Source organism: Anomalospiza imberbis, chromosome 10 (genome assembly GCF_031753505.1).
Source record: "Anomalospiza imberbis isolate Cuckoo-Finch-1a 21T00152 chromosome 10, ASM3175350v1, whole genome shotgun sequence".
NCBI classification, from domain to species: domain Eukaryota; kingdom Metazoa; phylum Chordata; class Aves; order Passeriformes; family Viduidae; genus Anomalospiza; species Anomalospiza imberbis.
Genome location: NC_089690.1, coordinates 824708 through 839793, shown reverse-complemented (window position 1 = coordinate 839793; position 15086 = coordinate 824708). Strand labels below are relative to the sequence as shown.

The 15086-nt window shown below is 50.9% G+C and overlaps 1 protein-coding gene across 1 annotated transcript; it reads left to right on the top strand.

Annotated features, from left to right (window-relative positions):
• The first annotated feature begins 5611 nt into the window (after window positions 1-5611).
• GPR149 (G protein-coupled receptor 149) lies at window positions 5612-14746 on the top strand. Its single transcript, XM_068200130.1, has 4 exons — window positions 5612-6722; window positions 7573-7765; window positions 8384-8748; window positions 14177-14746. Exons 1-4 carry the CDS (start codon window positions 5781-5783, stop codon window positions 14744-14746), a joined length of 2070 nt encoding a protein of 689 aa, XP_068056231.1. The 5' UTR covers window positions 5612-5780.
• The last annotated feature ends 340 nt before the right edge of the window (window positions 14747-15086 follow it).

The following is a 15086-nucleotide window of genomic DNA, read 5'->3' as shown; positions in this document are numbered from 1 at the left end:
CCGCTGGCACTGTCATCAGTGTCTGTCCCCTGGTGGCAGTGCCCTCCTGTGCCCATGGCAGCTCTGCCACGGAGTGGATCTCATCTGGAAACAGATCAGAAAAACGATCCATTATGGGAAGATGAGTGTGGAGCAAGTTAAGAAGAAGTAAAAATCTCCCCCTGCATTGTTCCTACCCTAATGCACGCCCTCCTTGGGGCGTTGTGGTGATGTAGGGAGAGACTCCCTTGCCTGCTCCCATCCAGCATGGGAGCAGTGAGGAAAGAAGGAAATACCCATGGAAATGACTTCATTGTTTCCTCTCCACCATGTAAGGACAGCCATTCTGTTGTCGAGCTTGGAGGATGCAGTTTATAAAGGCAGGGTGGGTTTTCCCCTGGGAGCACAGTAAATGAGTGAAGCATCTTCCTTTCAGTTTTTCTTAGCACTTTGTGGAAAATGGAATTTTCCTGCTGTAGGTTTTGCTGGGCAGGGAGGTGGAGGGAGCCGGCTGAGGGTGCTGGGGAGCAGGGCTGGGCAGCAGCTCCCTCCCCGTGTGCAGTCCTTGGAGTGCAGCTCTGGGACACAATTTCCCACTGACGTCAGGCCCTGGACGTCAGGCTGGCGCAGCTGCTGGCCATTAGCCACACGGGAGGGATCACTGCTCTTCCAGCAGGCAAAGGCTTCGCTGTTAGCCCTGAGCCTGAAGCGTTTGCTCTCTGCACTGCAGATGTTGCTTCTGTTGTTTCACCTGCAGCTTGTTTTGCAACTTGTCGTTGTGTTGGGACAACACGTGCCATCTTCTGTGCCTTTGGGAAGCCACTGACTCCAGGTTTTTGGATTCTGATATAATTTCCACTGGAATTTGGCTTAGTCATTTTGTTTCCTCTTTCTACTTCAATGTGTTTTCTCTTAAATGTCTTCCTAACGTTGATACAGACCAATATTTATTGTCTGCTCGTGGCTGCAGTGCTGCACTTGCATCGAGTGCCCAAGGTACCCCACAGGGAGTTGCTGCTCTGATCATGATTTGCCGTTTGATTGAAATGTTTTCAAGGGAAGATAAGCAGGCTTTTAGGATTCCTACTACATCTGTAAGTGGCCTTGGCAATGCTCGGGGATAAATCCATCCTGTGCTTAAGCAGTTCACAGTTACCATTGTCATGGTGACCTTTGTCCTCATTCAAATCTGGCAGGAGGTAAAGGGTGGAACAGTTCTGAGAAGCAGAGGAGAGTAAAGAAAGCTCATTAATATTTCACTGAAGAGTGGTGAGTGAAATCACACGTTAATCCCATGAATTTTCTTATCAGCAGACAAAATGGAGTGGAGGGATCCTGGCACTGGCAGACGTTTTCTTGTAGGAAGAATTCAGTAGTGCCTTCTGTTTGAACAGATTTGGGGGGTTGAAGAGACGTGTTCTCATTGAGTAAAGAGCTGTGCCAGACTTGACCAGCTCCCAGTTTTCCCAGTGCCTGTTGCTGAAGGTTAGAGATACCCAGTGAGTGATACCGGAACACTGCCTTAAGATCTTTGTTCTGTTTTAATTGAAATTGAGGGCTGAAGGGAGGCTGGGCATTGTCAAAGAAATGGGAAATTTACTGTCTCAAAATAGGATAGTGGATAGGACACTGTTAGGGGCTCAAAGACCAGTGATATCTTCACTGTGAAAAGGCTTCTGGCAGGTCTTTCAGAGGCAGTGCTATATGAGACATTAAAATAATAACAGAATCTGATTCAGGAGCCAGCTCAGTTTCAGAACACTGTGCTACTGGATGTTGTCAGGCCCTGGTGGAGAGCTGGCACAGGAGTGGATAATACAAAATCTCTAATAAAAGCACTGGTGAAATGGCCGGGAAAACAAAATTACTGCACCTTTTCCTATGAAATAAATCTCTTTTCTGACCCCTAGGGTTTGTTTTCTGCCATTTGTGAGAAAGAAAGGCCCATTTTGCCATTGAATGCAGCTTACTCCAAACGAGTTTCAATTTTCTCTAGACTATGAAATATTTTGCAGAACCTAACAACTTCAGGAATTCTAGGAGTAAAGGCTTTTGGTGGGATACTGAAAATGGGGTTATCTAACTTAGGCTCAGGTCTAACAGTAACCTAGATTTCCAGGCCCAATGCATCTGGCATCATCTGGGCATGTAATCCTGGGAAAAAAGGGTTCCTGGTGATTAAAAATAATGCCAGCACCCCAACACCCCAGCCCAAAAATAAAGCCATCATTTTGGGCTTGGACTTAACAGATTATCTCTCAGGTTAATAACTGTAAGCTAAAGAAAGCTGAGTATTTACATTCATTTCTGCACACATAGCAGTGAAGTTAAATATAGTTTGTAAAAAAGACTCACAAAAATACTATGCAAGCATACAAATCAGGCTGTTTTGTGAAGCTCAGTAAACATAAAAGAAGCAGCATTTTAATCAAAATGAGGAATTGCATCCTAATCACCTCTCAGCACATGCATATTTCATAAGTACATGTTCTGCACAGCAAACGCTGTGTAAGGGGCTGCTGATCTCAGCTCTCATCTCCCCAGCTCTCCCAGCACAAGCCAGGCTGGCTCTGCGTAAGCCCAGCCTAATGGAGCCGTACTTGCTCATGGCTCTGGGAAACATTTGAGGAAATAAAACAGAGTAGCAGCCATGCTGTGCTGCGCAGCGCAGAGCACTGCTGCCAGAGCAGCCGCTGCTCCCTGCCTCTGCAGTCTGCAGGGCAGAAGCTCTTGGGCCCCTCCCTGTCCCCAGATGATGCTCACATGAGGGGCCTGGGGTGTCCCCAGGGCGAGGGGGCTGGCTGTCCCAGTGATGGTGTTTTACCAGCAGGGACACTGATGGAGACTCCACTTCCCTGTGAACACAGAGTCCAGTTTGTCATCAGCCCCAGGGAATAAGGTGAACACATGAAATGAAAAGATTCAGTGTTTGAAAATACTCCGGCTTCTTCTCAAGCATTATTTCTTTTATCTTTCTCTGAAACCTTCATCTCCGGGGCAGCGAGCCATGGTTTCCATCTAGGCTGATGAAGGGAGATGTCTATGGCAAGGCTTTCCATAGTCCCTGGTATCCTGCTGACACGCTCTGTCCAGCCTGTGCTGGCACTGAGCCTGGCTTCTGCAGTCCCTGTCACAATCTGAGTCTCAGAAGCCGCAGATCAGAGAGGCTGGAACCCTCACTGCAGCTGAAAGGCTGTTTGCTAAGTGTGATTTTATCGTGTTTGGGAGGTTTCCCCTCACAATCTCATTAAAATATTCATGAGTTCTCTCTCTTGGCTGGAATCATTAATAAATAGTTGATGTCAGTGGCATCGCTCTGCACTTCCTTTCTGGATGGATCTTTCAATATTCCACACGTTCCCGATCTGACACCTCCTAATCAGGGTTCAGCTCCGGGGCAGAGCTTTGTCAGGTGCTCATCCCCTGAGCATCCCTTCCTCAGACACACTGGGGACTCTGCACTCCGCACAGGGGACACACCGACCCTGCCAGGGCACTTCCCAAGGCACAGATTCCCAGGAACTACAGCTGGTGGCAGCCCTGGAGCCTGGGCTGAAGGTTCCCCATCAAAAGTAGGGTGTAGGTAAGAGCAGTGCTAACCAGCACTGTTCTTATACAAGTTCCTGGTCCTCTAGAGGCAGACTTTGGTTCCAGAGCTTTCAATCTGTCATTAAAACTCAATTTGATCACAGCTCCTGGGGCTGAATTTCCCAATCTGCTCCCTCTGCCTTCCTTGCAGCTGAATGGGAGAGAAGGTGATGGGGAAGTAAAGATGGAGCAATGAAGGGCTGAGACAACTCATGGCAGAGCTCTTGGGAGTACACAGCAGGCAGGGAAATGTGCATTTTACACATGGCTCTTGCAGCCATTAGTTTTACCATTATTGGAGAAAGTCCCATCTACACAGCTGATTTTCTGCTGCTTCCACATGGGGTCACAGCTGGGTCACTCCAAGCATATGCCATCTTCTTTTTTTATTCCCTCCCTTCAGAAAGAGACAGCTGTTTCTTCATCAGTTTGGATTCCACGTTTAACCCTCCCTGTGCAGTTTCTCACAGTGGTGTGGTGTTACAGACTGCACAACGTTGGCTTTTTCTCCAACATGCCACAGACACTGTGGAGCCTCCGAAGCAGGAGTGGCTCCCGAGCAGTGTGGCATGGCTGGGTTTGCTCAGTGACGGGCGTGACCTCCCTGGCACTCTGGGTTGCAGGTGTTCTATTGCTGCTGCAGCGACACAGCGAGCCCAGAATCACTCGCCTCAGGCTGTTCCATGAGCTCCACTCCCAGCCTGCTGGGCTCTGTGTGAAGCGAGGCCAGAGGGGAGGTCGCATCTCAATGGATCTTCTCTTTGGGACCATTCCTGAGCGAGGAGAATTCACAGCAGGATAGGGAATAAATCCACGTACAGTGAAGACAGTTTTGGTGTCGGGACCTGCCACCATGCAGGGGGCTGATGGCAGGGAAGGAAAAACAGGCCCTGAGGAATCTCCAGTGTCCTGCCTCCTGGCCCAGTCCTGGACAGACTTCTGGCACAGCCAAGGACACACGCAGAGGAGCCTCCTCCTGTCTCCAGGCTCTGCACCAGCATTGCCTGTGCCTTTTTGGCAGAGCTGTGTTATTCCATTCTCCCTGTTTCTTTAGAACATTCAGGACACGGGGGGCAGTGATAGATAACTGGAATCTGACCATTTTGTAAGTTATGATAAAAGCTGCCACAGAGAGTAGCAAGGTGCAGTTCAGATCGCAGATACACTGTGTGAGAAGACAAACTGAACTAATAAGTCACCTGGCTTGAAAGGGCAAGGCAGTAAAAAGCAGCTTTCTTCCCAAGAGCACGGATGAACATTTCCCGGCGGACAAACGGGAGCACAGGATGGACTGCCCTGCCCGCAGTGCCAGAGAGCTGCGGAGAGGCAGAGGAGGACAGCAGGGGCAGGGACCGGAGTGAGGAGCAAGACCCCGAGGGACCCTGCAGGAAGCTCCTTGCTCTCTGCCCGGGGCAGGCTGCCCATGAGGGCACAGCAGAGCAGTTTGTCAGCACCTGATGAGGCTCGCCTTGGGGTCGTGCGAGGAACGGAGGTTTTCAGAGCCCAGGCTGAGCTGAGCGGCCACGGGCAGATGCCAGCGGGCTGCCTCACTCACACAGCTCCCTGCTGTCCCCGAAAGGTGTCCGGGAGCGTCCGTGTGCCGAGAGGGAGCGGGAACGGCGGGCAGAGCCCGTCCTGCATGCCGCCCCTCCCGCCCGGAGCCAGGGAACGCGAGCACTGCAGGCGGCGGGCGAGCCCCGGCGCGGCTCGGCACTGACGGGAATGACATCCTGGGCTGACATCAGCGCTCGCAGCGGAGGTGTGGCTTGGCGGGGGCGCTGCTCCGGGCTGGCAGCATCCCCGCTGCCGTCCTGCCCGCGCGGCTCCTCCCTGCTGCAGCTCCGGCAGCAGCCGGGGCCAGCAGCCGCTCCTGCGGCTCGCCACCGCCCGGGCACGGCTCTGCCCGCCTCCAGCCGCAGCGCCCGCCACCCGGCAGGGGGAATGCCATGTGGGCACCCGAGCAGCCCGAATTCACCACCTGACAGCACGGGAACGATTTTGAAGAATTCCATTTTTTTTGTTCCAGCACCTTCGCTGCTTCATTGTTGCCTGGCTTTTTTTTGAGTCATTAGGGGTGCTGCCACCCGAATATTTCTTCATCAGATGCCACAGAAGAGATTCTAGGAAAACAAAGAAACTTGTGATGTGGAGCTGACAGTTCTGGTTTCAGCTGGTGAAAACTTGCAGAATCAGTGAGAAGGCAAAGGAGAAAAATGCCCAGGACAATGTCGGTAACTCCTGGTAATTTGTCACTCAATGGGACGAGCTTCTTGACAGACAATCACAGCATTATGGACAAGCCCAGTGAGCAGAGAACTTGGAATGTCTTTCTGTTCTGCTTGACTTTTGCCATTGCACTCCCAGCCCTTCTGGGCAGCATTTATTCACTCGTTTCCCTGCTGAAACTGCAGAACAAAACCCCGGTTTCGATGATTGTGGCCTCTTTGGCAGCAGACGATCTGATCAGCGTCGTGCCAGTGATTATTTTCATGCTCATGCAGTGGTCAAGCAAAGTCCTCCCCCAGCCTCTGTGCACCACCTCAGCGTTTATGTATTTATTCCAGGGCATTTCTAGCAGCCTGAAAGGGTCTCTTATAGTTTCTTACAACTTCTACACCCTCAACACGACCGGGACACCGAGCTGCAGCTCCTCCAAGCGCCGTGTGAGTGTGGTATGGGCCACGCTCACCATCTGGACTGTCAGCCTGCTGATGTGCATTTTGCCTCTCTGTGGCTGGGGCAGCTACATCCCCACGTCCTGGGGCTGCTTTGCTGACTGTGGCAGTTCCTACGTCCTGTTTGTGTTCCTTGTGTACTCGCTGTGCTTCTCCCTCCTGGCAGTGCTGGCTGTTCCCCTCACGCTGCAGCTGCTGTGCTCAGGTGAGCCCCAGCTGCTGCACACCGAGCACCTGCAGGGCTCTGGAGGCTCCATCTCCCCCGGGACACCATGGGGCTGCGGTGCTGCTGCCCCTCCGCTGCCACTGCTGGACCCTGGGGATAAAACCCGGGAGCCTTTCCAAAACTCAGAGGCAGTTTTTGGGAAGGGTGTGGCTGAGAGCAGCACACAGAGCAGGAGCTTCACGGTGGGCTTTGCCCAGAAACGATTCTCGCTGATCCTGGCACTGACCAAAGTCCTTCTCTGGCTGCCAATGATGGTAAATTCTCAGATGGCTTCACTTTCCAATGCTCACTTACATTTCAGTGGGACATCACCCGTGGGCCATGGATTGAAACAGATGAACCGTGGCCATTGCAGTTGTTCCTCGTAGCGTAGTTGTGCCAGCAGAAGTCCTCTCCAGCAGGTCTGTGTCACTGCATGAGTTTAACTGGTGCCCAGTGGGCTTGGCAGAGCCTGGCTCATCGCTCTGGCACTCTCCCATCACACCATTCGTGCCACATGAACACCAGGGGCAGTAAGGTCCCCCTTGGGTACTGCCAGCTGTGGGACTGGGTTTGCTCAGCATTCTGGGGCTGGGAATCGAGCTAAGAGCCCCTCTGTCCTGTCCTCTGAGACACATCCTTTGGGTTAAAAAAATAGGAGTTTGGTAGGAAAATGCAGTTTGGTTGCACCTTTGTAAACCCTGCAGTGCTGGGGCGGGAGGGAGCGCTGCCGTGGGCACGTGTGTGTGTTTGGGAACAGGAACCTGAGAAAGGATCTGCTGGGAACAGGGAGCACGGCTCGGGGGCAGGTACCCCTGCCCTTGGGCGTACACCTGGGGCTCCTCGGTACCACACGGGACTGGCTGGCACTGGGAGCTGTTCAACGGTGCTCAGCATCTACATTTAGCTTCAGTGAGGGTTTTTCTGAGAAATGCAGCATGAGAGGAGAGCAGTCAGCGTGTTTCCTGTGCTGTCTGTTAGAGCCACAACTGTTGTCCTCAGCAAACACTAATGACAATCTGTGTCTTACAGAGGCGTCACATTCATAGCGAGATGTTCTCCTTGTTCCTGGAAGCATCTCATGTGCCCAAAGTGATTTACATTTCAAAATGCTCTGCCTTTCAGATACAGATGGCTGTCCAGTACATCACTGGGCTGCAGAGCCTTTCTTTTGAGACACTGAGCTTCCTGCTGACCGTGCTGGCTGCCGCAGTCACCCCGCTGTTTGTCCTGTCACAGCGCTGGCTCCACCTGCCCTGTGGCTGCATCATCAATTGCAGGAGGAACTCCTATGCAGTGTCTTCACAAGATGCCAAAAGTAAGTGTGGAAGGGTTGCCTTGGTGTGACAGAGGTTGCCAGACCTCCCCTGGTAACCTTCTTGGCATCTTCTAGAGCCCTGTTTTGCCTTGGGCTTTGTGTAAAGATAGCTGGAGGAACAGAGTGGGTCAGGTGGAAGAGGCTCACAGGGATCATGTGGTCTCAACTGCAAACGTTAAGGGCTAAATATTTGTGAGGAAGTGGGAGTTGTTTCCCATTCTCTGGAGTGAAAATCTTCTACCATCAGTGGATGAATTCCTGACCTTCCCTGCTTGTTCAGGGAGAAAGAACTCCTGAATCTTAGAGAAAAGCCATCCTCAGTGCATGGCTTTCACTCCTTTAAACACATCATCCAGGTGCAGAATGGCTTGTGCTGCCCCTGCTGCCCTTTTAGCCACTTTCCCAGAGAGAACGACTGCAGTTCATCTAGAAGGCAGTTCCTTCTCAGAAGTCTTTCTTCTCAACAATTTATTTTTTTCAATGGAGGGAAATTTGCCTGTTTCCAGCAGGAGCTGGATAATTTATTCCATGTTTTAGCAAGTCATCTGCATTGTGTTTGTAATCTCATTTTTCTTTTTGGTCTCAGCTCCTAACACAGTTTCTTTCCTTCCTGCTCAGCCAAGCGCAGCGGTTTTGAGTTCAACCTGTCGTTCCAGCAAGGCTATGGAATCTACAGGATATCCCTGGAGAACCCTCCCCACCCCAGCAGCGACGGCAAACCCTCGTCCTACCACAGCCTGGCGAGCTCTGCCTGCGGGGAGCCTGGCAGGGGCAGCGACAGCGGGAGCAGGGCACTGGGGCACGGCTCCCGGGGCACCCCGGCTGCTGGCCCAGGGCCCTGCCAGGGCCAGCAGGGCACCAGCGCTGGCCCCTCGGCGTTCCCTGCAGGCCCAGAGTGGAGGCTGTCCCACGAGGAGAGCCACGCACCCGGCCTCTCGGACTGGGAGTGGTGCCGGAGTAAATCCGAGAGGAACCCTCGGCAGGTAAAGGAGGAATTTATTCTTTGCTGATAATAAGAGTTTCCTTATGCAGCAGGAATGATTTTTACTGACATTGATACTTCCATTAGTCCCATTTTTTACTAAAACTCGTACATGGCATTGTGTAATATTTAGTAACCACAGGCCCATTTGCAGGTGTTGATCCTGCAATAATTTCTCACTTGTCTTCTTAACAATGGGGTTTTCTTATTTTGTGTGCACCTGCATGATTTGTATATGGTAAGAAGTAAGTATGAATTATGTTACTTTGTCTTAATGAATAGGAAGTTTCTCTCCAAAAGATGACATTTTCCAGAGAATTCCACTGAGGAATTCAGTGGCTGTTGGGCATTACAGCAGGTGGGAGTGGGGCAAGAGCCCACGTGAAGTCTGTGAGACAGGAGCTCTGGAAGGCTTCATGTAGGAAGGGCTCTCTGGAAGTCACCTAGTCCAACCTCGTGGTCCAAGCAGGGTGACTTCAGGGCCAGATCAGCTCGTGCTCAGGCTCTGCACACGCACAGGACATGGATAAGATGTATTGTGTGTTCAAATACAGGCTTCTCTCCCCATCTGATAAACACAAGTTTATCATCTGAGTCACAGTAGGAATTTGGCTGATATTTCAAATGTGACTGATCATCTCTTTCATAAAAAAACCAATGCTCACTCTATTGCATTGTGCAGAGATGACTTCCTGCATTTGGGGGCAAAATGGAGTGATGACTCAGCCTGGTTTTAATCTTCCAGTTCTTGCCAAGGCCTCATGTGCCATGTACAGCTTGGTTCATAAAAACTCGGTATCAGGTTCATAACTGTGGCTCTCCTTGCAGGAGTTTCCAGATGATGTTTAAAACAATAAAAAATTCTTTTCCCCATGTCCCCTGGTGCCAGTTCAGCTGCAGCCTTGGGACTGCAGCAGGTGTGAGCGGCTCTTTGTGAGCAGCTGGCAGTGGCTGTTTTATGTGCCCTGGGGCCTTGTATGGCACTTTTGGACATACTCTTCCCTTCTTGCACTACAAAGAGTCACAGCTCATCCACTTCTGACACCTTCCCAGGTATAACCCAGTGGCAGGCACTAAAGCTCCTATGGGGCAGAAGTTGCAGGCTTTGCAGTCACAGCTGAATTGGTTCTGACATTCAGCAGGGGCTGCCAGAGCTTCACAGCTGGCATTTGCTTTGCAGCTGGGAAGGGCAGAGCGTGAAAACTCTGCAAGCCTTGGAAAAATAACTTTAATGCATCGCTCAGGTTTGTGTTAGATCAAAGATCAATTTGGGCCGTACATTAATAAGCTGAAAACCATCTCCTTTATTCATCCTCTCTGGAAGTCCCAAAGCCTGAGAAAAGTCACTCTGTTCTCATCACTCTGCATTTCCTACGTGTGTTAAAGAAGACTCCCCCAGGCATTGATTGGCCACATCCTTCTGCAGGAAATACAGCGGTTCTTCTGAGAGTCCAGAAATACAGGGGCTCTTGCTGGAGTGCTGCTGACTTTCTCATCAAGAGGAGAAGCTGTAAGAACTGACAGCAGGAGGGAGAGCAGCCATCCCCATGGATGTGGGACCAGTGAATTTGGTGGAGCTGTTTGAAGAGCAGGTGCCAGACAGGACCCGGGATGCCTTTGGTTCCCTCTGGAAGCAGAGGGCTTGGAGAGTGGCACTTCCTTGGGGTGACAGTGATGACTGTGGAGCTGGTTGTCTCTTCATTGTCTGTTCTGTGAGTAAAGAGTTGCTCCATCAAAGTGTTTTCTCTGGAACAAAAGTGGCATGAGAGAATGAGGCAGCAGGGTTTATTGAATATATGATAGGATGGCTGTAATCGAGAGGGAGAGAGAAAATTGTGCTTGTCATTTCTAACTCCTGCTCAGCTGCATTTTTTAAAAACACCTTCAACATCCCATAAAATACCCGTGTATCTCCCTTCCTAAAGAGATTGAGTGTAAATATGTCATGTCTTATTTTGTCTATGCTTCAGTGCCCTCAGGCAACACAAATCTCCCAGGCTGGCAGTTTGTTCCAGGCTTGCTGATTATTTTTCTCTACCTCATCTGTGGGTTGCCTCAAGGAAACTCTTTGAAGAGACTGCACAGGTCCTATTTATGTGCCCTGCAAGGAAAGAGAGGGGGAGGCTGTGCAAGTGGCTTCGCTGAGCAGCAGCCAGCGCAGGCAGGAGTATTTAACATGAGAAAGACACAGCATCTCACTCCTGCAGGAAGGTTGTGAACATCCCCTTGAACACCAGGCACGGCACAGAGGCTGAGTTAGGAATGGCCTTGAAGGTTCTCATTGCTTCCCACTGGCTGGTGGGAATCTGCACCACCTGCACCCCTGCTGGTGTGCTGAGCTCTTCCCAACGGGGCTCTTCCTGAACTTGTGGTTGGAACTTGTTCCTGATTTCCAAAGAGGTTCCCGTGGCTGGAAAATCAATGTAACATTTCACCTTCCTCCTCTCGCCTTGCTCCCAGAGGCGTGTGTACGCTGTGTGGTGCTTGCTGGCTCCCTGCTGCAGTTCACCTCCGCTGGCTCTCTGGAGCTGCCGAGGAATGGCGAGAGCGGAAACATGGCCCAGGAGGGCACGGCTGGACAGAGCTCCTACAGCCCTTCCCTCCACGGTGTCCTCACCTCGGGTGCTCTGTTGCATCTCCTGGTACTGATAAATACAAATCCAGGCCTGTCTGCATCGGGCAGGCCACTGGCAAGTGCTGGGCTCAGGCCATCTGAGGTGAGCTTGTCTCTTCCTGTCATACCGCCTTGGCTCTGCATTTACTGCAGTCAGCCTCAGAAAAGGCAAATCATTGCAGTAATTCATTTCACGGCAGCTAATTTGCACTCTTAGGGAAGTAGAAGACTAAGCCTCTATTTTAAAACAAACAGAAAACTGATTGTCTCTGGAAAGAAAAAGCCGGGATCCTTACTGGAAACATTCTAAAAATAGACCTTTTCATCTCAAGCTGTGTTTGACCAAAGTAATTAGGAATGCAAACTCCTCAGAGCTGTTGTGGAGTGCTGGTCTTGTGCTTGGGAAGGCAGCACGGTCCAGCGGAGCCGCACGCTCACGGCACAAGCTGTGTGTGCTGCTGTGCTGCCCCTGTGCAGAGCCCTGTCCCAGGCAGGAGGAGCAGAGTCCAGGGCACCTGTGCTTCACTGGGACACTGCTGGCACACCTGGCTGCCACTTCCAGGGCCTGGCAAACCAGGAGTCGTGAGGGAGACTCTACAAAGGGCCTCGTGCTTGAGGCTGTCACCAGACACGGCAGAACCAGCTGGCATGGCGTCCCAGTGTCCCACTCAGCCCCCAGCTGCTGCTTTGACCATTTCCAAATGGAAATCTGTCTGCCAGAGCCTGCTGCGGCTGCTGTGGCCTCAGATACATGCAAGCCTTCCCTATGGACAATATCCTCCATGGTGAGTGCAGCCCAGACCCGCTCAGGCAGCGGGAGCAGGACAGGGGAGCTGCTCCTGACCCCCAGGGCTGGTGCGGGAGTTTCGCCTCGTGGCAACCGCAGCTGCCTCCTGTCTTCTGTGAACTCTGGGAGGCGGATGTATAATTAAATAATGAGGGGATTTGCCTGGTCTGTTCCGCAGAGGTTTCTCTGCTCGGAATGCATCAGCATTCCGTAAGGAACAAGGACACTTGTGATTTATTTCACTGGGATTTTCTGGTCTTTGCTTTTAAGAATTGCCCGTGCTGGTACATGGAGTTCTCCGGTGAAATCCCTGTCCCAGATTCCAACAGCCAGAACGCTCCCCAGGCATTGTGGGCAGGGGCTGCATGGGGGATGCCCTGATGTGGGAAATCCTCTCCACAAACAGTGGAACTTGGCGAGGGAAGGGCCGGGAGCTGAAGGTGAAGACTGAACTGCAGGGAGCCGTGGGCGGCAAAATACTACACAGGATGTGAAGTCTGGTTTGCTGGTGGATTCCTATTTATTGCCATGGATGTGTCATGAAAAGCAAAAATGGACAAGATAAAGGTCACTTTTTGTTCCCATTAATATTAATTTATACTGAAAGTAATTCCAGTAATAATCAGCGCTACTTGGCTATACCTAAACCCAGGATAAATGCTGGGTTATTATCCCTCCCTTGGGCCCCATAGCCATGGATTTAGTCCCAGCACTTGTATCCACAGTGCTCCCCAGAGCACAGCATTGTGGTTTCCATTGACAAATGGATTCTGTACGTTAGAAACAGGTAAAGGTGTCTGGAATCGAACATTTCCACTGGAACTGTTCAAGTGGGAAATGACAGCATTCAGTGTCTCCCTGGTTACTGACTGGGCAGTGACATAGGAGGCTTGATGGATCCTTTTCACTTTAACAGTAAATACCGATTTCTCAAGAGAAAACCTGAGAAGACTTTCAGAAGGAGGCAGTTTCAGAAAGTGATAGGGAAATGTCTCATTCTCCAGACCTGGAGTGCTCATTCCAGCAAGTGAGGATTGCTCATTCTCCCTCCAGTCTGGCAAATCAAAGAGTTTGATTAAACCAGACATAACCTTGCACTGAAGGAATCAGCTTTTATTTAAACTCTGGTTTTCATATTCTGTAGATTTCATAGTGAGTCACAGGCACTTGGGACTTCATACACTGAGGTGTATAATAATAAAAAAAAACTTCTTACTACTCTTTCAAGTCATAAATTCCAGGTGTGTAAAATTCTGCAAGGAGCAGGCAGTAAGAGGAGTTAACAACAGGGCAAACGTGGCCGATTTGTGCTGGTTTTTTTGGCTGATTTGTGCTGGTTTTTTTGGCTGATTTGTGCTGGGGTTTTTTTGGCCAATTTGTGCTGGTTTTTTTGGCCAATTTGTGCTGGATTTTTTGGCCGATTTGTGCTGGTTTTTTTGGCTGATTTGTGCTGGGTTTTTTTGGCCGATTTGTGCTGGGGTTTTTTGGCCAATTTGTGCTGGGTTTTTTTAGCCAATTTGTGCTGTTTTTTTTGGCCGATTTGTGCTGGATTTTTTGGCTGATTTGTGCCATTTTTTTTGGCTGATTTGTGCCGGTGTTTTTGGCCGATTTGTGTTGGTTTTTTTTTTTTTGGCTGATTTCTGCTGGATTTTTTGGCCGATTTGTGCTGTTCTTTTTGGCCAATTTGTGCTGGATTTTGGGCCGATTTGTGCTGGGGTTATTTTGGCTGATTTGTGCTGGATTTTATGGCCGATTTGTGGTGGTTTTTTTGGCTGATTTGTGCTGGATTTTTTGGCTGATTTGTGCCATTTTTTTGGCTGATTTGTGCCGGTGTTTTTGGCTGATTTGTGCCGGTGTTTTTGGCCGATTTGTGCTGTTTTTTTGCCGATTTGTGTTCGGTTTTCTGGCCAATTTTGTGCTGTTTTTTTGCCGATTTGTGCTGGATTTTTGGCCAATTTGTGGTGGTTTTTTTGCCGATTTGTGCTGTTTTTTGGCAATCTCAGCTCTAACAGTGCTGTTCCCCTGCAGCGCACGGGCGGGGCCCTGGCTGTGCCTCTCTGCGCCTTCCAGGGCACCGTGTCCCTGCAGGCCCCCACCGGCAAAACGCTCTCCTTGTCCACCTACGAGGTGAGCTCCGAGGGGCAGAAGATAACCCCCACGGCCAAGAAAATCGAGGTGTACCGCTCCAAAAGTGTCGGGCACGAGCCGAGCGCGGGCGAGCCTCAGGACGCGTTTGCTGACACGAGCGTGAAGATTCACCTGGAGGTGCTGGAGATCTGTGACAACGAAGAGGCCCTGGACACCGTGTCCATCATCAGCAACATCAGCCAGTCCTCCGCGCGGGCACGCTCGCCCTCGCTGCGCTACTCCCGCAAGGAGAACAGGTTCGTGTGCTGCGAGCTGGGGGAAAGCGCCTCTTACTCGCTGCTCATCCCCTCGCACGGCCCCGGCTGCGACTTCAGCATCTCCATCCCCGACACCGTGGAGGCCCATCGACGCAACAGCCAGCAGCAGCCCGCGGCCAGGGCTGGCTTCCAGGAGGAGATACAGCTGCTGAACAAAGCCTACCGAGAGCGGGAGGAGCAGGGCAGCAGCTAGAAAAGGCGTGTAATCCACACGCTGCCGCTGCTCTGACAGACAGCGCTGCCCTTGGCCCGAGTCACCCGAGCAAAGGCAGGGTCGGCTGGTTTTTTTCCTATCATGCAAACGTTATTTAGGCGCACTGTGGAATCAGTTCAAACTGATAGTGCTGTATCAAGGGGATAACAAATTCTCAAGTGCTTTACAGCTTTCCATAGTGGATTTTAAGTTATTTATTTATATACCTATTTATTTGAGGCACACGTGTGTCTAAAGGGAATCCTGAATAAAATCTTAAACCCCAGCTTTGGCGTTTGTTGGCACTGGGTGGCGTGTCTGCAGGAACCTGTGGAAATGA